The sequence below is a fragment of the Phanerochaete carnosa genome (assembly GCF_000300595.1).
Source record: "Phanerochaete carnosa HHB-10118-sp unplaced genomic scaffold PHACAscaffold_7, whole genome shotgun sequence".
Lineage (NCBI taxonomy): Eukaryota > Fungi > Basidiomycota > Agaricomycetes > Polyporales > Phanerochaetaceae > Phanerochaete > Phanerochaete carnosa.
The window spans coordinates 1,782,556-1,803,261 of NW_006767634.1; the positions used below are offsets into that span (position 1 = coordinate 1,782,556).

A 20,706-nucleotide genomic window follows, 5' to 3' on the forward strand; every position below is an offset into this window, starting at 1 on the left:
AGCACCTTACGGAAAAGAAGGTTGAGGAGAAGCGGCGGGCCTTACACATTGGCGGACGCCGACGTCAGCATTATTACGCTACGCTGACCTAATGGTGCGAATGCACTCAGCATGAGTTGAAGTCAACAAGGCATCTTAACCATAGCCAAGCCTCAGGCTAAAGGCCGAGTACTTCAGCAAGCGATCGAGCAGGTGATATTGGATCCAGTAGGCGTCCAGCCAGCTTCTTTTCGAGGGACCCGGATCCGAGCTGCCCTGTCATATTGTTTCACGTCGGCTGACTTCTGAGCTCTGGGCTCCTGCGCTCGAGCGCATTCTCGCGGTAGCTACATTCAAGCTGGGAGTGGGGCTCATTGATGAGGGCTTGGGCAGTGACTGGTTGCTCGACCTTGTATGCGCGGGTAGAATATGTCGAGCACCTTCTTGACATGGGTCGAGCAAAGTTCAGTGGTAGCTGGGTGAGCGTAGACAGCCACTCGTGAGGATAAACACGCTCGGCGAGCGTCGAATTCCGAGTCAAGCCCTAATTCCTCGATCAGTAAGTTGATTTCCCCGCGATTAGCGAATCATAATATTAAGGCTTTCGGAGTTCGGACTCTCCTTTATTGAGAGTAAGTACTCCAACGGGACTTTCAAAGTTCACTAACAGTCATTATAAATCGGATACATATCACAGTACTCTGCCCCTCCCGCTTGCTCATTGCCCTGAAACGGAGACTACTGTGCATTTCGGTAATCTGCGAGTGGAGTGCAGCACCTGGCTCAATAAATCTCGGGATTTTCAGCCGCAGCTGAAACGTTGAAGAGCGGGTGAATATGATACAAACGGCGTCCCGGGGGCCGGGCTACATCCCGAGATCATCATGCATGCATGCTCGTTCGTGGCGGGCTGACCTGAGCTCTCCTCTCTTTTCATGATGAGATTCTGCGGAGTGTTGGGAGAAAAGACTCCTCTGGATGATTGACTGAAATCCCAGATGGAAGTAAGTCGAACACGCCTTCCCTATACAAGTACAAGAGGCAGGACGGCTTCAAGCCCACACGCAGGAGTCTCACTAGCTATAATGGAGGTGGAGACACGCACCTCGGATCGAGATGGCTGGAGCTTGATGCTATGCTCACACGTTACAACGATATGGCAGAAAAATGCTGATAAGGGGCTGAGAGAACGGTGCCACGCACGTCGCGCTCAGGAACGTGGGGGCGTCGAGCGTCGAGGCTCATCAGCGCGCTTGCGCGACATTCAAGTTTAGCCGGCCATGAAACAGCCTCGTGAGTTGCCTCCAGGAACACCAAGTCAAGGAAGTTGTTTCCCGGCTTTGTAGCAGGTAATTCGTGCCTCACGGCTGTGAGCGTCAGCACCTTGGAGCATCCGAGTGTTGCGGAGGATGTCTAGACAAACTGCAAAGCAAAAGGCCCGACTGTCCTACAAGATGGCTTGAACGAATATGTATCACAATCTAATCTATCAAGTTACATGCTTGTTTGTCTATGTTACAATCTAAAGCCATTGGTTGCCAAATGCAGACACATCCCGAGCTCTAAATCTACACCCGATGCGGCCTCCGGGACCTCCGGGAATATTCTACAACAGATAATTTTACAACAAGCTCTAGTCAGTCATGTGTACCCAGGTAAAATAAGAAATTCGATGTTCCCATGAGGGATGGAGAGGGGGATGGGATCTAGTCGAAGGACCACTCGACGCTCTCCAGGCGGCCGACGGACTCGGGCGCCAGCTTCGTGAACGCCGCGGGGGAGAAATCAAGGTCCCAGGGCCCGCACCCTACGCAGCGATCAACGACCGTGACAGTCACAGACTTGCCATTGTCTGCAAAATTCATCTTAGTAACAATGCTCTTCCCACGGCAGTCAACATTGTACTCACAATTGGCGGTAAGCTTCTTGTTGCAAATTGGGTTCGCATTGGGGTTAGTGCCTGTGTACCCACTAACAAAAGATTGTTGGCACAGCGCTCATTTAAGAGAGCACAAGACTTACGGGTAGTTATCGAAGAGGTCGTGGCCGACGGCGACAATGTGGTCATCGTCGTTGTTCCAGATGCCACATGCGCCAAGACCTGTAGCGTAGTAGGTACCTGCCATGCGCGAGTCAGAAGGAGGACAGTTCCTCGAAACAGACCACTTACCGTCACCCGAGTGTTCGCCGGAGATATTGATGCTGCGCTCCTCGAGCGGCGCAGCGGCAACGAAGAGCGACATGAAGACTGAGAAGAACAGGGTAATGACAAGAGTGGAGAACTGCATGTTGACAATTTAACGATATTGTGAGGAGAGGGGGGGGAGAGGGGGGGAGGTGGGGTAGGTGGAGAACGGGGAGATTGCCTGAGTGGCGTTGGAAGGAGACGGGGATGTAGACGCAGATTTTATACGCCTGCAGGGGCACGGCAGATTGTAGAGTTCACGAACTTGCATTGGCTGGCCGAGTGAGATTTGATCGCTCGGGCGGGAGGGCCAATAAGGGGAACGGTGCCCTCCTTGATGGCTCGCACCAGACTGAGCATGAGCGCGAGTCGACCAGGCGTTGGCCAGGGTGAGGCAGCACCTACTCGGCAACGTCGCGGGCAGGACGGAACGCCGGGGATCGTGGAAACGTACAGCATGGTGGGTTAGGGCATGAAAGTGAAGACGCCAGGTATTGTAAAAGGGCCGCTCATAATTCCTCGTGCAGGGCCGTACGAGGTCAGCGCCGGTGCCCGTGCCATTGAGAGGAAGCGCCCGACGTCGAGTATTACGTCCTTGATGGGATGTTTGCCCAGCACGATACAATAGTCGTCGCGACGTATGCCTTCGAAAAGCGGTATCTTTGAAGTAAATGGCGACATATAGCGCATAAGCGACGGGATTAACGTACATTCAGAGGTTATCATCCGCGACAGTGTCGGGGACGACGAATGTCTAGTTGCCGCCGCTTGCCGAGTGCACTGCCATCCCGAACATGCCACAGCCGCATGGCTGCGCGCTCGTGCAGGTACGAGAGGCGTGAAGCAGACTGAGGGTCGAGATTAAAGTCTAGAACGGAAAGCGGAGTGAATGGTCGTCCGTTCCATACTTCGGACAATTCCTGCGGCAATGCCCAGACGATACGGACTAGATATTGGAACCATAGCATGCACCCCAGAATTACAACCGCCCCCGAGGAACGTGGTCCGCTACGGATCAAAACACCCAAGAGGCCCGGGCGGAACCGCGGATGAAGCTGAGCATATACCTTCTTCCTTTGCACATGCGTAGTATCGATTTGCACGCGGCGCAGAAGGGGTCTAGGCTCCAGATAGCATTGCTGGTGGTATGGGACGGACAAGGAACGAGGGACCTCTGCATGTGGACGGGGTATTGTCGGAATCGTGGAGCAATCAAAAGAGAAGAAACAATGATGCCTTTGGCCGCAAAGAATAATGCTCTTCACACGTCGCGAAGGAAGAAAGATACGGAATGCTGTGACCACAGCGAGGAATCCTGGGCGGCTTCGTGCGGAGTCAATGCGATGATCAATGAAAAGCTTGTGAGATCACTTACAAACAGGATGCCGGTAATGCCGCTTCAACACCTTTGAGCTCGAAACCCTAGATTATGTACATCCAATGGCGGAGCAACGACAGGGTGAGCAGGAAGACTCCGAGGCAATCTCCAGAGATTTCGAGACAGAGATGCCGGGTCTAGAATGGATTTACCCTCACCTGTGTCAGCGTCCGCAGACCCCGAAAGGCTTCGGCGCTCCGCATTTTCAGCAGAAAAGAGGGTAACTGATGGTATAAAATGCGAAACATGCTGGTCGGCAGACCGCGTGTGTCTCATAGCGGCGGGAGTGAGAGGGGACATGAAGACAGCACACGGCGGAGTGACTCAGGGCGAACAGATGGTGCAGAACGAGGAATGGGATGTACGTACAGCTGCGCCGGACACGCTTCGTCGATTGTCATTGAACAGCGTGTGTCGCAAGAGCACGGTATTTTCCGCGGGTTAGTGCCAGCTGTCGGCTTGGGCAGCTGTCGCACAGGCCTCAGAGAGTGAAAATGCACGGTTCGAGCATGGTGCGGTCATACATGGCGGGCTAAGGTCTTATGACCTTCCGTACTACGAGACCAGAAGTAACTGAATTCAGTTTCATTACATGAGACGAGTAGAACTCACCTGAACTTTATGAGTGGTCGCTGCAGAACTATGACGGCCCTTTGCAGCGTGTTCCACTTGTGTCATCGAGCTTCTCATATTGTTAAGCTTTGGCATGACGTTCACGCTCCTTAAGGCAACGCCGTACACACGGTTGCGGAGCTCCAATCGGCTCTGCATGTGACACCGCGGAGAACAAAGCGCGCGCTGAGATAGTCAGAATGCTGACGCTGCCACCGCGGGCATCTCATCTACAAGGTTTCAGTGAGCAAGGTATCTTCAATAAGCTGGATTACTATACCTACTCGTTTATGTCACGGATGAAGATTATTCTGCACTGCTCGCTGCTGCTTACAAGCTTTGAGCTTAGGTTGCACGGTCGCCTCGCCGAGAATCTCAGACAACACCGCGCTAGCAATAAGGCGCCATTACGGAGCCCCGAGGATCCGGAGTTCGCGCAGGCTCAAAATGAGACGCGAAGGGTCGCTGTGTCACTATGGGTGCGGTCCAGATCCGGCTTTAAGCACGAGTCAGCGCGTTCTTTTCCCGCATAACGCTCCTTGCCAGTATTTGGAAACAAGATGGCGACGGAGAAAGTGCTGAAATAGAGTAAGGATAGTACCGTAACAGTCGGAGGTAGATGTATGTTCTATCGAACAGGTGACCTTCCTATGAGGTGGCGGCAATAATGCGTAACCTTGGCTTTGGCGGTACAACTAGACACCATGGGACATCGTCCGCAAGTACCGTCCGAACAGGCCCCCAAAAAATTTCAGGCCGATGCGGCAGGAGTGTTCAGCGGCCTAGGTAATTCATCGCGGGTTGAATTGCATTGAGGGATACGGTATGACTTACATTTGTACTGTCTAGACCTGGCTTCAGAATGCTCCCGTTACTCAAATGCTTCCGGTCTGCTGTATTCGCGAACTGTAACTTGTCCGGGCAGTCATGAGCTGAGTCAGGCGAGCCTAGGCCAGGATCAACAATCAGAACGACAGTTGGATGTGGTGCGCAGCGCACAGTCTAGCAGCTTGGGAGTCGGGACTGCAAACATGAGCCAATCCGTGACCCGTGACGCCGCATGCGATGTGCCTGATAGACGGCTCTTTAAGCTAGTCAGGAAACGTATCCTTCAACGCGATCGCGTCAAGGGACGCACCTATCGGTGCCTGCTTATGGCATCTGAGACCAGCAACAGACAGGAAGAAAGCTGAGAGACGAGTGCCATGAGGTTGATGTCGAGCGAGACAAAGGAGAACTGCGGGGCGCAGCTACCTCTTCATCCCATGTTGGGTGCAAGTCGAGGGTTGTGGTCAGGACCAATGTTGACGTTGAAACGCTGAACGCGGGCCCTCTCGGTCCGGCGATCACTTTGATCCTACCCCCGCTCTCCGAACGCCATCACGACCGAAGACCGGACTCCGGGAAGCCTCGTGTGTGCAGCATAACCACGAACATCCCACACACAAACATGACTCTGCAGAGCCTTCCTGCCGAGCTGATAGAGCGAGTTTTCAGCCTATGCAGCTTTGAGGACCTTCTCAACTGGCAGCTGGTGCGTGTTTTATGTCTCCTATGGTGCGAAGTGACGCATCGCCACTGTAGACATGCCGCCTCTTTCACGATATCATCACTACCTCGCCGCTGCTGATCTATATCCTCGACCTTGGATTATCGGGGTACACCGACGAGCATGTTCACCCACGCTGCAGCCTTGCTATCCGGCAGCGCATGCTTGCAGATGCGCAGCGAGTCTGGAAGGGCGCTGCGGCCTTCGAGCTCGTGCAGACGCTCTCCTTCAAACACCTCTCTTACTGGCCCGTGCGCCACGGCATCCTGCTACGCATAGCCGACGTTGAACGAGACTCTGATTACTACGACACTAACCGGGAGGATACAGTTCTGGATGTTAGCATCATCACGTCTACGCCGGGCCCGCCAACACTCTCCTGGCGTGTCACTCTGCCCGTGACTGAGAGCGCCATCTTATGTGTCGACCCTACTCAGGACCTCGCCGTGATACGCGCGCCGCGCTCCGAGACGAACTCTCGCGATGCGCCACTGTACTTCAGCTGTGTGCCGTTGTCGCTCCGTACAGGTCTTACACACCTGCAAGCTAAGCAAAGGATGATCCGATTCAGATTGTCAGAGAGGGTTCAGACGAGGCCGCATTACACCAGAGTGCAAGTTTACGGACCCACACTTGCCGTCAGTATTGCAAGCGGGATCCACCACTTCACAGAGATTGTTGTTTTTGATTGGACGTCAAGCGAGCAGTTAGCTGTAGGCACGACCCTTGGTTGGATAATTCGACAGCACACTGACGCGCATCGCAGAGCTTCAGTTCGTCCACTTCCGATCCATACATCTGGGGCGACCCCGCGGTGCTCATCTCCCCCACCTGCTTCCTCCTTGCGAACTATTCTCGAACCGATCAGACACCCACGATCGGAGTACACGCCATCGATACCAACCTCCCCCTTCGCGATGTGGACGGCGACAACACACGCCCCACGGCGCACATCGCATCGTATCGCCTGCCGCATACGCGTGCTGGTGAGGTGCGCATGCTAATGACGCCATCGAGCCCACATCAAGTATGGTCCGTCGACGAAAGCATGGGGTATCTGCTAACGAGCCCCGAGAGTATAATGCTCCGTGTATACATCCATAGCACGTTGTCTCAGCTGCGCGACGCCGGTTTCTTCGTACCCCTCCGCTTCTTTCTGCACGAACTGTCCTTGTACTTTTCGTTGCCGATCGCGGAGCGAAGCACGTACGAAACCAGAGTCGTGGAAAGTAAACAATGGATGCAGCACACACGTTGGATTAATGGCGAGGTGGGGTCGTGGACGAGCGAGGTGCGGCGGAGCCAGAAGGGTGTCGGTCCATGGTATGCCTTCCCGCGGTATATCGTCGACTTCTCTCCGCGCGAGCTCGCGAAGGAGGTATACAAGCGCAGGATGACAGAGCCCAAGATCTCGAGCTTTGAGAGCGAAGTCGAGGGATACACTACCTTCTGCGGCACGTCGGAGCTAACGCACGCTGGCGGCGCCCACTTGTTCGCGTCGACGTTCTCCTTTTCGCTGCCCTACCGGGAGAAGACACTGTCGCATCTGCCCGAGTTCTCTCCAGACAGCGACCTTCATTTGATTGGAGACAAGCTAGTTAGCGTTGAGGTCAGTAAAGGCAATATCCGTGACAATCGACAGGAATTCATCTATCCATTTCATTGTTCAGGGAGGTATACAGGACGAGGTCAAGATATACCAAATAATACCAGAGTCGCCGAGCGATGAAGAATAGAAAGTACGGGTGGTCTCATATGGATTCAACGACCACTAGCTCAGAAGGTCTTCTTGGGCGCCTGGTCGGTTCCGCTCTTGTACGTCTTAACATCCTCATGGTATTCATCACGCGCATCCTTCTTGAAATACTGCACTTCCTCGCTATCCATCATGCCCGCCACCTTATCCGCTTGCCATTTCTTGAACGCGAAGCCCGGACCGGTGTGCGAATAGTCTTTGTGGTTGGCCTGATCCTTGTGGTACTTGACTTGGATGAAGTCGGAGTCTTGGGTTGAGGGATCAAGCGACAACGAAACGATGGCGTTTATCGTGGTGGACTTAACGCCGCCGGGGAACGTCCAAGTCTTCAGGGCAACAGGCGTGTCAGAGAAGTCTAGAAAGTAGAATCGCCAAGCTCACCTGCTCGTTCTTGAATTGGATCAAGCCTGGCTCATTCACAACAACCTCATACCCCTCATTCACGCTCGCCTTAAACAGTTTGGGGAGCGCGAACCATTGCCCGGCCATCTTGTACCGGTCATTCGCGTACACGAACTGGTCGTCATAGACGCAGTCGGACGTGTAACGCTCGACGCGACGGCGCGTCGGCTGGCACGAGTAGAGCGCGATGATGTCGTCGAGCAACGCCTGCCGATTCGGCGGGAGCTTAATCGATTTGGACGGATCCGGATGGTAGTCGTCTGAAGTGTGCGTCTGGCGGATCTCGAAGTGCTCGCCGGGGAGCGACGAGTCCGTCGGGAGCGTGTTCGTCGACTTCGCTGCTGAGGACATAGTACGATATATGGATTGAGGAAATCTTGCGATGCGAAGTGAGGACGCACGGACGGCGGCTGAGAGCATGCTGAGACTTACTGCAGTTGTCGTGTGAGGGGGAAACTCTGCCAAACTCTTCTGCGGGATCTTCGAGGCTATATACCACATCCCGAGTCGATGATGTAAGGATGTTGGATGGTGACGACTCTCTGTGTAACAGCAGGCTTCTGCTGGCGGAGGATCGCGCGGGACAACGACACAATCCGTTTTGGACAGAGGTCTCAATCGCTCCAAGGGTCCGCTTCCTTTTTGCGCTAGGCGGCTGCTCTTGTCTAGAGTTGACAGAGATAGCTCCTCCAGCGTCGAGGGGTGCCAAAGCAGTTACACGGCCCGTGTTGCCACAGACATTTAGGGGCAGACATTCTTATTGGACAGAACGTTCTACGTAGTCTCGTAAATAGAAGTCAGCTATTGAACTGAAAGACATTCTCCGCACGAGCTGGGTGGTGGTAGTATGTATTCTGCACTCTCGTCCATAGATTTATAAAGCAGGTACCTGGCCGCCTAGATCGTGTCGTTTCGGATGACATTACCTTCAAGAGGAGGCAACAAACTGAAACAGAGCCTACCCAACGCACTCCTACCACAGAAGTCCGCCACATATAACGCTCGTGGCGTGAGTCACTACCTGCGGGTGTTTCGTAACGTTCTTTCCCAAGAGTCAAGCTCGTGATCCCTGGTCAATGCTGAGAAATAAAGTCAAATATGACTCGCTAGTAACTCACATTCCTGACAAGCATGCCCGCAAAGCGGAATATAGCTTCATGCCCCTTACTTAGAGTATGTATATTGATGCTCTATTGTTCCACGGGTCTCTTGCTGTCCAAAGCATATTGTCTCGCCCAGCATTATTCCTCATGGATACTTTAATAATCACTGACAGTGATGCTTTTGTGGAACTGTAAATTTAAGCTGGACAACAACTGACAACTGTGACCTTGCCTTGTAACTTACAAGCTTTACTTACATTTGATTATTGTGGCTTACTACAGATTAGACGCCTTTAACTTACTTAAATCTTTTACTTACAGCCTTATGACCGTTACTTACTGACATCAGTAAGCTACACTCTCCGGCACAGCGCGACACTAACTACTCCTATAGCCCGTATTCAGCCGATTCCTTCCTCGCTGCCTTGTCTTTACTCATTGCGGCACAGAGAGAATCCTAATGGATAGCAAGGACGACAACCACGGGCAGATCAAGACGCAATTGGAGTCGAGCAGACGATCTTCGGTTTTGCGGTAAGATGCTTCGGCTTGGTGATAGGGAAACCGGCACGGAGCTTGCCGAGCGGGCTGGCGAGTCTAGGACGTGTTCAGGGTAAGAGCAAGTATGGCAGGTGCTGAGTCGGATAAGGCTCATATCACGGAGGAGGGTCACGACTTAGAGAACGGCGAGCACCTTTAATCTCAAGCTGATATGTAATGAGATGTACATATGCCTTTTTGATGCTCGAGATTAATCTTGGTAGGGGAAATTGTAATATTAATGTAGCTGACGTTCACTACACATCTCCCCATAATTTGAAAACAAGCAGCACAGGCGCCGAACGCTCCTGACGCCAGAACCTGCGTCTGACGATGCTACTCGGAAATTTTCATTGTTCAAACGTTCAGTGCCATCAGCGACATTGAGAGCGCAAAATAAATTTGGCAACCAGAGGCTTTGATCCATAACAAAAGCAATAAATCACAGCGAAGCAGGTAAGATGGTGCGCTCTCCAGCCCGTATCTAACGGGGCGATCGCAAGCGTAGATCTACAACACTAGTTACTACACATCTAATACCTTATCCTCCAAGGTTACAACGTATTCCCGCGAACCAACCCGAGTGTTGACTTCAGAGCTATTTGCCTTTGCATCTGGTTCATCCTTTTCGCCGCAAGTTGTTTTACTTTTCCGTAGACCCCTGCCGCCATCGTAGCCAAACCACGTGTACCGTTTACAGTATGGCCCACGAAGCAATAGCACGATGAGGGTGAACCCCGACCACCCGACGGACAGCGCCGCCGCAGGTCTCCAGCCGTCCTTCAGGAAGACCTCTGTTCCGACTGCTGTGCCCATGATTTGCCCGACGAAGACCTGCAGAACAAGTCCAGTCAATGTGAGTTGGCCAAACGAGATGTTGTGACAAGTACCGAGAGTTGCACCACGGAATTCATTCTCGACCGCGCCGAAGGCTCGATGTCGAAAATGATCGTATTTAGAGAGACTTGCTGGAACTGGCGGAAGACGTCGATGCCGAAGCACACGATGACGACAGCCGCGATGTTGATACCACCTGCGCCGGTTTGTATTCCTTGGAAGACGAGAAGGCCGACAGTTGCGACGACCGCAGAGGTCCACGGTAGTAACAGCCGGTCGATCGCACGACCGACGAAAGGGGCGAGCACGATGCCGAAGACGCCTACGAGGCCGAAGAGCCCAATCACGAGTCTGCGACTGGTCTGAGTGACGTCACAAAGAGATGCGGTTTTGTACGTACGTCGAGTAGTAATAAGGGGGGCCGTCGAGCAAGAATGTCAAGGTGACCTTGAAGCGAGTCAATCGGGAGAGGGAAGACAGTGGCGGGCCACGCACCCAAAAGTTACTGAAACACGCCATGGATACCATGCTGACTAGCGCAGCCTGAATCAGCTGCGGCTCCGTCACGCAGTACTTCGCCATGCTGAAGAGGATGCTCCAGTACGACAGACCCTTGTTCTTGACCGGATAATCCGGGAGAACAAAGTATAGCGCCAGCACCGTGGCGCCCTGGAGACCGCCGGCTACGTAGTACACGACCCGCCACGACGCGTATTCGGCGATGATACCGGCAACAATCCTCGCGCACATAATACCAAGGAGGACGCCAGCGATGAGGATCGACAATGCGGAGGCACGGCGTTCTGGTGCGGCGAGATCTGCCGTGAGAGGAGCGAGAATTTGCGAGACGCAGCTAAACATCCCAGCGAAGACGGAGATCACCTCAAAAACGATAAAGTTCATGGTGAAGGCGCTGCCGAGCATCAGCGCGGACGTCGTGGCACCTAGAAGTAGGATGAGGGGACGTCGGTAGACCAAGTCGCCAAGAGGGGCGATGAGAAGCAGCCCTGCGGCGTAGCTAGCGAGCGATTAATACACGTTGTGATGCAAGCGGTGCCACTCACCCGGCTTGCATGAGTGTTGGGATGTTGGACACGCGGTTGTATGATACATCAAATGATTGCGCTAACTCGACTGTCGACCCACAAAATGTCCGTCAGTACTAGGTGGCATGGAAGGTGCGGAGATAGCCACCCACTCAGCATAGGTTGACAATAGTACAGTGTGGACACGACTGAGCGGCGTTGAGTACACAATCCACAACTTGGGGGCAGCATCTTACTCACAGATGGTGGTCGTTGCAGCGAACATGATATTGAGCGCAAGAGTCAACTGCGGCGGCTTCGAGGGGTCGTACCGCAGTCTTGATGGGATAGGAAGGAAGAAGAAGTCATGACACCGACATCCTTCTGTGCCTTCACCGAGAGCACAAGGGGACAGCGTCGGTGAAGGTGTAGCCGGGTCGCGGGTGCCTGAGGCAGAAAGTGCGACGCTCTTTTCGTCCGGCATGAGAAGAAATGTGGTAGCGATGGGCTCTGCGTCCGAGGCTTTTATATCTTCCACAAGCCTTGCGGCCCGCTACTCGACATCCTAATTGAACGAAGCTCAAGCAATCGCGATCTCCATGGACGGTCAATGAAGAGCTTGCCGGTGGCGGATGTGAATTTGACAAGGCAATCCGACTACGACCATCTGCAGTGGAGCACGAGATGGGTTAAGACGCTGATAGTTATGGCACGGACTAATAGAGTGGAATGTACCGTGACAGCTGCCGGCCCTCCTCGGTGAAGGATGACGGATATGTATTCGGCTCTAAAGAAGTAGCCGTAAATATTCCATCAATTACAAGGTTCCCCGAAATGCCTTTTCGAGGCCTTCACTCCGTGGTGGTGAGGCTGTGTTGCGGGATTAAGTATCACGCTTTGAAATTTGTAAGGGTATTCCAACAGAATATAATGATTGACACGCAATTTGGTGGTCCATTGTGTACGGAGCCCGTCAGGTGCCTCATGCTTCAGGGTTGGAAATTCCTTCGTGGCGCAATGAGCCACCGGATCTACACCGGCGGCGGAGATTATGCCATTGATACCTGCGCTCAAGACTAAACCTACGAGCACGTCGGGCGATGTAATAGGCATCGACGACTGCGCTAGGGCGGAGAACGTACGCTGGCATACGTGAGACCACACGGGCCGAGGCCTGCGTAGCGAGCTATCAGCACCGCACCCGTTGTAGTGTTGACACTTACTCGGTCGGATACGCATGCGCCACAGGCATCGTGAACGTCCGACTCAGCCACGGTTGTCGCTCTCCTGCTCTGGTGTGCTGTTCAAACGCCGGCCTCATCTAGCTTCGCAGTGTCGCTCCCGAGGTATGCGAAGATAGTTAGATTCAAAGATGGAGGGGGCCCATATGGAGATGCAGCAGCAGTCGTTGATAGGCAACTTGTTGAATTACCTTGAAGAGGGACCACACAGAGATGAGCATTCTTAGTACGGGCCGGTGATCGATTTAGGCGTGAGTATCCAACGACAATCAACAAGCTCGAAGCACAGTGGCTTCCGTGTGAATGGGGGTTCATCTCCTTAAACCAAGCGGCACGAATAGCAGTAAACAGTAGATATGACTGAAAATGGAGGTCAATACATGCGTATGACATGGACATGAGCCCGTACGTGCAGAGTTTAACAAATGTATGACGATCACGACGGTTACTTGAGCTCTTTCCACCATGCCGACTTCGGGTCCCTACGTTTGGTGACCGTTGCCAGACCGGAGCTGATGCCCTTTCGCCCTCCGCGGGGAAATGAAGGAGCTCGCGCGCGAACCTTGGTTTGGAGAATCTCCTTTGCCGAAGCTGGGCTGTGGATTTCTGCTTGACGCTTCCGTACGTAGGTGCCGTCTTCCACACCTTGAGACGTAACGTCATTCGCTTTTGCTTCAACCGCCAGCGTCTTCGCCTCGGCAGGGGAGACAGGGAACAGGTTCAGCAAATTTTTGCGCATGAACGCTGCCGTGTTACTACTCTCCCATACCTTGCGGTGTAATCGAAATATAGCCATGGTCGCTCTTGCGTCGATGACCTATGAATCCTGTTAGGGTAGCCGAGCGTTGCGCGTGCCCTCTCAACCTACAGACGAGTGTTCACCCTCTTGGATCGCGATCCCGAATTCATGCTCGACCAAATGACGAAGTGAAGGCCTTTTGCTCTTGACCACGTTGTGCTTGGCAGCGAGAACTTGGGTATCTCTTGTGAGGTAGTGGGGGTGAGATAGAAGAAGCGCCTAGGGAGGCGTGAGAAGGTTGGGGGGCGAGAGAGGTAGTAAGCATACCTTGAGATCATTATGAACCGCATGCCCGACAAGTACTTTGCCTTCAATCAGCGCGGCAACTCGGTTTTGTACTTCTCGAAACGGTTTGGCTGTACCGAACAGATTTGAACGCTCATTCCTGGACAGTTATAGACTACACACCTCTGGTCATATCTTCTGGCCGAATGCCACTCCACTTTGTTCGGTAGTCAACGACTCGCTCCTTTTGCTGGACAATCTCGTCCAACTCCACTACACCATTGAAATCGATGATAGAGACACGCGCAAGAGACGATTCTGAGCCTTTAATACCAAGACCGACCATCTCGCAGTCGATGGCAACGTACACCTTTGCACTACAGAGTTTAAGCCCAGGCGTGCCCGGAGCGAGCAGATCAGACGTACCCTATCTTTCTTGGAACTGCTGCCAGCTCTCCCAATATCAACTTTCGCAGCGCATCCACCGACTCGCCATTCTTGGACTCTCCTGTATCCTTCAGTCCTATTTTGACAGCAGACGTCGACGCAACTGGTGGCTCAATGCCGCGAGGGAAGTGGGCGTCCGTTTCGAGTGCTTTTGCTAGGACTTCGCTCACGCTCGAAGTTGTAGACATCTCGCGCGCGTGGCCATGAGTAATTTTTCGCCTCTTCCGGGATCCAAGAAATGCACTATTTGTGCCCGGTTTCAGTTTCTTCTTCCGGCAGCACTTAGACAGGAGTTTACAAACTGTATGTCGAGCATCACGGACCTTTTGTAGAGCAAGCCAGTTCGCAGATGGCGAGACGGTCGACAAGGTTGTCTTTGACGACATAACGAGCAGAGCACGAGTGAAAGATATGGCGGACTCCCGAGCGAGTTTCATGCGAATGGAGGCTCGGAAGAGTTGTTCTCGGGCACAGATTCCTCAACGCGCGCCTAGAGGGAAACGAAGATCACGTGATTTGATTCCTAGTTCGCACGCTCCCGCGTTGCGTCTATTTTGTGAGATGCTCGCAATCTCTACGAGCACGAGCTGACCTCTTCGTTCACTTCTTCTTCACCGCAGCTAACTGCGTGAGACATGGATCTACGTACGGTGAATGAGCTGCTCGCGGGCAGCGTCGGAGGTGCTGCTCAAGTGCTTGGTGAGCGGGGGCGGACACTTGCACTGTAGCTGGAATTGACCTACCATGGTGCAGTTGGGCAGCCTCTGGACACAGTAAAGACTCGTGCACAAATAGCTCCTAGTTTGTGCTCGCCTTCCCGATCCTGTTTATGTTGGCTGACGCGTTGGTGGCAGAGGGCATGTTCGTGAGTGATTGTCTATACTGAGCGTATGTCCTGAGCCAACTCTGTACGCGACAGAAAGGTCCCATGGATATCTTGAGGCAAACTTTGCGCAACGAGGGCTTCCTTGCCTTGTATAAAGGTCAAACTATGTATCAACGTATCACGCGACGCAGGAATTCATTCGCCTTGTAGGGATGGCTAGCCCATTGATTGGAATTGCAGGCGTAAACTCCCTGCTGTTCGCATCCTATGGCATCTCGAAACGCATCATATCACCCTTCCCCCAACTATCTCTCCCGCAGATAGCTGCGGCCGGCGCGATGGCGGGGGCGGCGAACGCTGTTCTCGCGAGCCCAGGTCTGTTCCCGAGATTTGACCGGTTCACCTTTGCGATTAATCCAGACACGATACCAGTGGAAATGTTCAAGGTGCGGATGCAAGGCCAATATGGTGCTCAAGGAGATAAACGTCTGCGGGAAGTGGTCAGAGAAGAGTGGTCTAAATACGGTTTTCGAAACGGCATCATGCGCGGATATTGGGTGAGTATCGTGTTATACAGTGAGTCCTACCTTGCTAAATAAAATAAAAACCCTCAGGTTACCATTGTAAGGGAAATACCTGCGTACGCGGGGTATGTACGGAGTTTCGCTGATTACTATCCTGGTGCTTACCTCCATTGCCCAGATTCTATGCAGGCACGTCGTCGCATGATGCATGGCAATCTATCATCCGGCTCTAACCACCAGATTTACAGCTTTTGAGTTCTCGAAGCGGAAATTTGCTGGCAAATACGGCAAAGACATTCCTGTATGGGCTTTGTTAGCAAGTGGTTCAACTGGCGGGGTACGCAGCGTGCTTTTAACTACCGGTTACTTGACATTGATGCGGCAACAGATAGCCTACTGGCTGTCGTGTTATCCATTTGGTAAGCCCGATGTCGTGTATCAAAATAGTGTTAATTAACCGAGCTCTAGATGTCGTGAAGTCGCGAGTGCAACAAAGAAGCACCCCACCCTCAGGCAATCCTGTGCGATATATTTCCCATGAACTTCGGACGATCATCGCGGAGTCTGGCTTGTGCGTTCTATCTGCTTCCCATGCCCTGTGGGGCCTTTCTGATTCGATTGTAGTCCCGGCCTGTTTAAGGGTCTCACGCCATCATGTAAGTCGCCTGCAAACCCTTAATAGAGCGCCCTGATTGACATGTGCTCTAATTTTGTAGTGTTAAGAAGGTGAGCGTGGAGTTCAGTATCCTTACTTGTACCGCCATCCGAGCTTACGGCCCGTAATGCAGTATACCCGCGGCAGCAAGCACTTTCGCTGCCTTCGAGATCACTCGAGGTGAGCAGCCGTATCCCACGTTGCCAGACGCTATATTAATTCAGGAGCTCCGACAGAATACTTGCTGGGGTTAACTGGTGTATGAAGATTATCATTCTGTGGAGGAAGTTTGGATTTACGCTCCAACCTGTCTTATATGACATGAACGTGTTGCTCTCTGATCGTTTCGGTCATGTAGAACAGGGTCTCCGGTGTGCTCGCGGATGTCGATCCCGTTTGAGGACAAGATGAATGCTGTACACATGTGCACAAGTCCTGCTGATCGGCTGTTCAACAGATAGGCATGCAGGCGTGTTTCCGCGACGTGAACGTGAGGGTGCGTCCTACCTTGCAGCCGACGCGCACCGCAATACACGTGGTTGGTGCGTGTCTGGAGACGCGTCCATTCGCCCGCCGCATGGATCCGTAATAGCGCTCTTCCTTCATTGCCCACACCTCAATGTTATCACTACAAGCAGGAGTTGAGCTCATGTTTGCACAGGTTAAGAAGCTCGCAGGCCGCAACGAGGACGGTTTCCCCGCTCACAAATATCGCACCCCTCAACGGGCGACGTGTACTCTCACACTACCCACCCACTACCATATCTGCATTGCTGGTCAACGCATCCTCACCACCGACTCTAACACTATGGCTTTCAAACACTTGCTTCAATCGCAGTTTATGCAGAGTATCCTGACCTTCCTGCCGGCCCTCCGACACACCATCGAGCAGGCGCCAAAGCCCGCTCAATCGGCTGAACCCGCGCCCGCAGCTGCACCGGCGCCAGAACCCGTCGTCGAGCCCTGGCGGGAAGAGCTCGACCACTGGAAGACACTCGCGGACAAGACCACCACGGAGCGCGATACGCTACGGGAGGAGGCAGGTCGGCTACACGTCGAGATGCAGCGCCTTGTGCATGACCTTGGGCAGGCACGCATCGAGGCGGAGGAGACATGGCGCAAGCAGGAGGAGGAGCTCCGCCAGCAGGCCGCAGATGCCCTCCGCGCGGCCGAGGAGAGGCTCACGCACGAGCGCGAGGAGGCCGTTCGCCAGGCGGAAGAACATGCCGAGCGCGTACGGGGTGATCTCCAGGTGCTGTCTTCGGGGCTCGAGGAGAGCAAGCGCGAGCAGCAGAGCCTGCAGGACACGCTTGAGGCGCGCCGAGTCGAGCACGAGCAACTGCAGCGCATCGTTGGTTCTGACAAGATCGCAGAGCCCGAGGTCGTACAGTTGCTGAAGAACCTGAACGACGAGATTGCGCGGACGTCCAAGTCCGCCAAAGACCTGTTCAAGCTCGACCGCAACACTCGAGCGAATGGGAAGACCGCTATGGATGCCGCCTCAGCTATCGAGGGCTGGGTTGGCTCGGCGCTGCCAGGCCTTCTTTCGACTCAGTATCGCGGCAACGCGGTTTTGTTGCAAGCGGCGCTCCAAGCGATGGCTGTTGCCTTCTCGTCGTGGATCTCTTCGTCATATAGCTTCATGCACGAACACGACCAAATATTAGACGAAACCTACAAGTATGTTATGAACTCAGGTACGTCTACCTCCTTCATCTATCTCGGCTTGAGCTGACGTCCCTCTCAGAGAGTCAGATCGTCTTGGGCCGCTGGCGCGCCCTTACACATCGATACGCCAAGCAGGGGATGCCGAACCTGGTTGACGAGCTCACGAAGATGTTCGTCAGCGACGTTCGCAACCTGCTCCTCGTCGCAGGGTCGTCGACGATGCAGATCGACAGCCTCATCTCGCGCACGCGGGACAACTTCCGCGCGGTCGTCGACGCCGCCATCAAGCTCCGTGCCGCCATCGGCGAGGACGTCATCTCGTGCGACTTCGAGACCATTCTCATCCACCCTGGCGACGCGTTCGACGCCGCGAGCATGGTGGATGCGTTCGAGGGCGCTAATGCCGCTGGCGTGAACTCGAAGAACGTGTTGTGCACGTCGGGGCTGGGCCTCCGGCGGTGCAAGAAGGTGAAGATGGACGGGGACGCGAATGCACAGTGGGAGGTAACGGTGTTACAGAAGCCGCAGGTAGTCCTCCAGTCCGCTATTAGTCAGTGATCCTAGCCGTATGGTACTCATGCTCCTATGTTTGTTATGTCTTATGTTCATTTAAGGAACACTTCTATCCACGACGAACAGTTCTGATATCATGAACTAGTGGTTATGTGACAACAGTACGGCGCTAAGACACAAGACAAGCTAATCGTCATACCGGCTCCCTTCGATCTCGTCATAGACGATGGAAAGCCCGCACTCGTGACCTAACTGGCAGTACATAGCTGTATAGTTGATTTTCACAGCCATCTCGAAGTCAATGGCTCGCCAGCCATGGATCTTACCAGTGAAAGGTGAAGGAAGAGAAGGGAGACCAGGCGGAGACTTCGGCGCTTGCAGGATGTTCTTCCAACGCATGTCATCGAGATATGGAAAGTTAGTACGGGATGTTAAGTTAATACAAGCAAATAGGCAAGTCGCTACCAACTATCGATGCATAGGTGCGCCATATCTTCGAATACGCTTTCGAGGTCTTTCCTAGAAGAGAGCTAGATGAGACCATATTAATATTGTCTGAAATAGGAGCTACCACTTGCTTGGTCTTTCCTGATACCTCCTGATCAAGAGGTATCCGAGATCCGAGCTTCTCCAGCACAGTGACAGCAATGATATCGCGTCGCTGGCATCGCTCCTCGACCAGCTCGTGGAGAGGACCATCCAGTCTATCCTTAGCCAATACCAGGTTTTTTTCTCCGCCATCTTCGGGGCGATATCTTCGTGCTAGTTTCTGAAGTGCTTCCCTGACGGGAGATCCAATAGGAACGACGGTCTCGAAGTAGCCGTCACTAGCATCGCGGAATGGCGACACCTTGAAGACACTCCATCTCGTCGCAGAACCAGGCCTCGCGGATGAGGGATGTGACGCGATTTAAACGTGCCACCTTGACAACAAGCGGGGGCAGAATGGCATCTGTGTGTACACCAGATACTTGCACGCCATCGAGCTCGAAGACGATGCTGGAGTGGCCATGACCAAGGTAACTGCCTAAAGACGCTCGGAGATGACCACTACCAAGAGGAGGGAGTCTCGAGGGCAGTCTATCTGGTAGTTCCCTGTACATAGATAGCTCTTCCTCGCTGTATTCGCAGCAGACGGGCTTCAACAGATCCGCGGGTACCTCCTTGCATGTGAAGCGCGCTGTGAGTGGACTCGAATTTGGTTGCTAATTCTCGAGCCCTGGAAATAGGCCATCGATAGTGATAGAAGCTATTGCATTAAGGGCCTGAAGAAATAGACTTTCAGAATTGGAGAGGAAGCGAGGGCACGCGGCACCAACGCTGTCATATTGTGGCGCGAGTCAAGGAAGGTAAGCGCTGGACTGACAGAAAGCTACATGTTATCCGCGGCCGATATCTGGGCGCGGCAGGATCGGACAATGCATCAGGGGTATGCTAGTCGGGCTCGGTGAATTACATCGGCAGACGTATTCCCCCGCCAGGATCATTCTTCGCCAAACGCGTGGGGCGGTGCCGTGCTGTACCAAAGTGTCCAGACAGCCGTATATAAGGCTCAAAATTGCCCGGCCACTCCTCACATACCCTTTTACACAGACCACTACTTTCATGTCTGCCCCGCCAGCGGAGCTCAAGCTCGTCACCTACCGGTACGGTGACAACACAGTATATGTCCGCGCACCTCCGACATACAAGGTATGGTGGCGTTATGTGTCCCGCATGATGTTGCCGAGAATTGCCTGACACATAACTTTCCAGGCGGCCATCGAGCTTGCGCGGAAGACGTACAGCGAGCTGAAGTACGCCCCAGAAGACTGCTTCAAGTTCAGAATTCGCATTCAAGCCAAGGGTCGCAGTGATTGGATAACTCTCCTTGTTGGCCCGCACGCGTGGACCGAGATCATTGGGGGAATCCCGTGCTACGAGATTATCGACGTTGACCTCGAAAATGCTTCCTAGAGGTCTAACCGCTTATCTGGAAGTGGACGTTGCACTCACCTAGTCTCAGACTCTGAGTGAAGAGTAGTCACAGCCGAGAGAATGATATATGTGTCTGCTGAGCCCTCCGAGAGCCTGTGCATGCCTGTGCGGTAGCAATATTCGGTGGCCCACACTCACTCTGGAGGGATGGGACAGGGGTTCTGAGATCCCTCGATAGCGATACATGGTGGCAAAACTATAGTAGACAATCCCGTCGTCACTATGACATCTGTTTCAACTGGTGGTCAACAAAGAACTATACCTCAGGTTCAGCATTTTCAGAGACAGCATGAGCCAAATATTTGTCTACAAGGAGCCGAGCGTGTGGCACTGGTGTGGCAGGTGCGACAAAGATCGAGACAAGGTCGGCGAGAATGCCGTACCCACGATCAGGCAAGTTCACTGGTTTGTCCGGTACTACGCTGCGAGCGCAGCCTGTGCCCGACATCAGGCCCCTAGATCTCG

General features: G+C 53.5%; 9 protein-coding genes across 9 annotated transcripts; 5 read left to right on the forward strand and 4 right to left on the reverse strand.

Moving 5' to 3' along the window:
* Positions 1 to 1,436: 1,436 nt before the first annotated feature.
* Positions 1,437 to 2,273, reverse strand: PHACADRAFT_259886 (uncharacterized protein). Its single transcript, XM_007398104.1, has 4 exons — positions 2,150 to 2,273; positions 2,002 to 2,098; positions 1,889 to 1,950; positions 1,437 to 1,831 (listed from the first exon to the last, which is right to left on the reverse strand). Exons 1-4 carry the CDS (start codon positions 2,265 to 2,267, stop codon positions 1,686 to 1,688), a joined length of 423 nt encoding a protein of 140 aa, XP_007398166.1. The 5' UTR covers positions 2,268 to 2,273; the 3' UTR covers positions 1,437 to 1,685.
* A 2,160-nt stretch (positions 2,274 to 4,433) lies between these two features.
* On the forward strand, positions 4,434 to 5,272 carry PHACADRAFT_259891 (uncharacterized protein). Its single transcript, XM_007398105.1, has one exon. It carries the CDS (start codon positions 4,445 to 4,447, stop codon positions 4,685 to 4,687), a length of 243 nt encoding a protein of 80 aa, XP_007398167.1. The 5' UTR covers positions 4,434 to 4,444; the 3' UTR covers positions 4,688 to 5,272.
* Positions 5,273 to 5,804: 532 nt separating this feature from the next.
* On the forward strand, positions 5,805 to 7,021 carry PHACADRAFT_79970 (uncharacterized protein; the record flags this gene model as incomplete). Its single annotated transcript, XM_007398106.1, has 2 exons — positions 5,805 to 6,416; positions 6,470 to 7,021. Coding segments are annotated over 2 exons (1,164 nt in total), but the record flags the coding sequence as incomplete, so codon positions are not given.
* A 145-nt stretch (positions 7,022 to 7,166) lies between these two features.
* Positions 7,167 to 8,212, reverse strand: PHACADRAFT_175911 (uncharacterized protein; the record flags this gene model as incomplete). The annotated part of the gene is made up of 2 exons (XM_007398107.1): positions 7,167 to 7,785; positions 7,841 to 8,212. 2 exons carry the CDS (start codon positions 8,210 to 8,212, stop codon positions 7,480 to 7,482), a joined length of 678 nt encoding a protein of 225 aa, XP_007398169.1. The 3' UTR covers positions 7,167 to 7,479.
* A 1,684-nt stretch (positions 8,213 to 9,896) lies between these two features.
* PHACADRAFT_125251 (uncharacterized protein) lies at positions 9,897 to 12,097 on the reverse strand. Its single transcript, XM_007398108.1, has 7 exons — positions 11,628 to 12,097; positions 11,540 to 11,575; positions 11,406 to 11,475; positions 10,837 to 11,359; positions 10,742 to 10,788; positions 10,395 to 10,692; positions 9,897 to 10,338 (listed from the first exon to the last, which is right to left on the reverse strand). The coding sequence occupies exons 1-7, from the start codon at positions 11,848 to 11,850 to the stop codon at positions 10,030 to 10,032; spliced, it is 1,506 nt and encodes a 501-aa protein (XP_007398170.1). The 5' UTR covers positions 11,851 to 12,097; the 3' UTR covers positions 9,897 to 10,029.
* A 764-nt stretch (positions 12,098 to 12,861) lies between these two features.
* Positions 12,862 to 14,433, reverse strand: PHACADRAFT_259897 (uncharacterized protein). The gene is made up of 7 exons (XM_007398109.1): positions 14,402 to 14,433; positions 14,058 to 14,344; positions 13,815 to 14,008; positions 13,674 to 13,762; positions 13,476 to 13,625; positions 13,021 to 13,424; positions 12,862 to 12,967 (listed from the first exon to the last, which is right to left on the reverse strand). The coding sequence occupies exons 2-6, from the start codon at positions 14,264 to 14,266 to the stop codon at positions 13,053 to 13,055; spliced, it is 1,014 nt and encodes a 337-aa protein (XP_007398171.1). The 5' UTR covers positions 14,267 to 14,344; positions 14,402 to 14,433; the 3' UTR covers positions 12,862 to 12,967; positions 13,021 to 13,052.
* A 244-nt stretch (positions 14,434 to 14,677) lies between these two features.
* On the forward strand, positions 14,678 to 16,486 carry PHACADRAFT_259899 (uncharacterized protein). Its single transcript, XM_007398110.1, has 15 exons — positions 14,678 to 14,777; positions 14,832 to 14,879; positions 14,933 to 14,943; positions 14,998 to 15,061; positions 15,115 to 15,279; positions 15,337 to 15,461; positions 15,519 to 15,553; positions 15,607 to 15,617; positions 15,677 to 15,765; positions 15,817 to 15,847; positions 15,897 to 15,999; positions 16,053 to 16,084; positions 16,145 to 16,154; positions 16,217 to 16,263; positions 16,320 to 16,486. Exons 1-15 carry the CDS (start codon positions 14,714 to 14,716, stop codon positions 16,346 to 16,348), a joined length of 864 nt encoding a protein of 287 aa, XP_007398172.1. The 5' UTR covers positions 14,678 to 14,713; the 3' UTR covers positions 16,349 to 16,486.
* A 1,321-nt stretch (positions 16,487 to 17,807) lies between these two features.
* PHACADRAFT_259902 (uncharacterized protein) lies at positions 17,808 to 18,519 on the forward strand. The gene has a single exon (XM_007398111.1). It carries the CDS (start codon positions 17,920 to 17,922, stop codon positions 18,307 to 18,309), a length of 390 nt encoding a protein of 129 aa, XP_007398173.1. The 5' UTR covers positions 17,808 to 17,919; the 3' UTR covers positions 18,310 to 18,519.
* A 1,336-nt stretch (positions 18,520 to 19,855) lies between these two features.
* On the forward strand, positions 19,856 to 20,220 carry PHACADRAFT_211179 (uncharacterized protein; the record flags this gene model as incomplete). The annotated part of the gene is made up of 2 exons (XM_007398112.1): positions 19,856 to 19,956; positions 20,020 to 20,220. The coding sequence occupies exons 1-2, from the start codon at positions 19,870 to 19,872 to the stop codon at positions 20,218 to 20,220; spliced, it is 288 nt and encodes a 95-aa protein (XP_007398174.1). The 5' UTR covers positions 19,856 to 19,869.
* Positions 20,221 to 20,706: the final 486 nt, after the last annotated feature.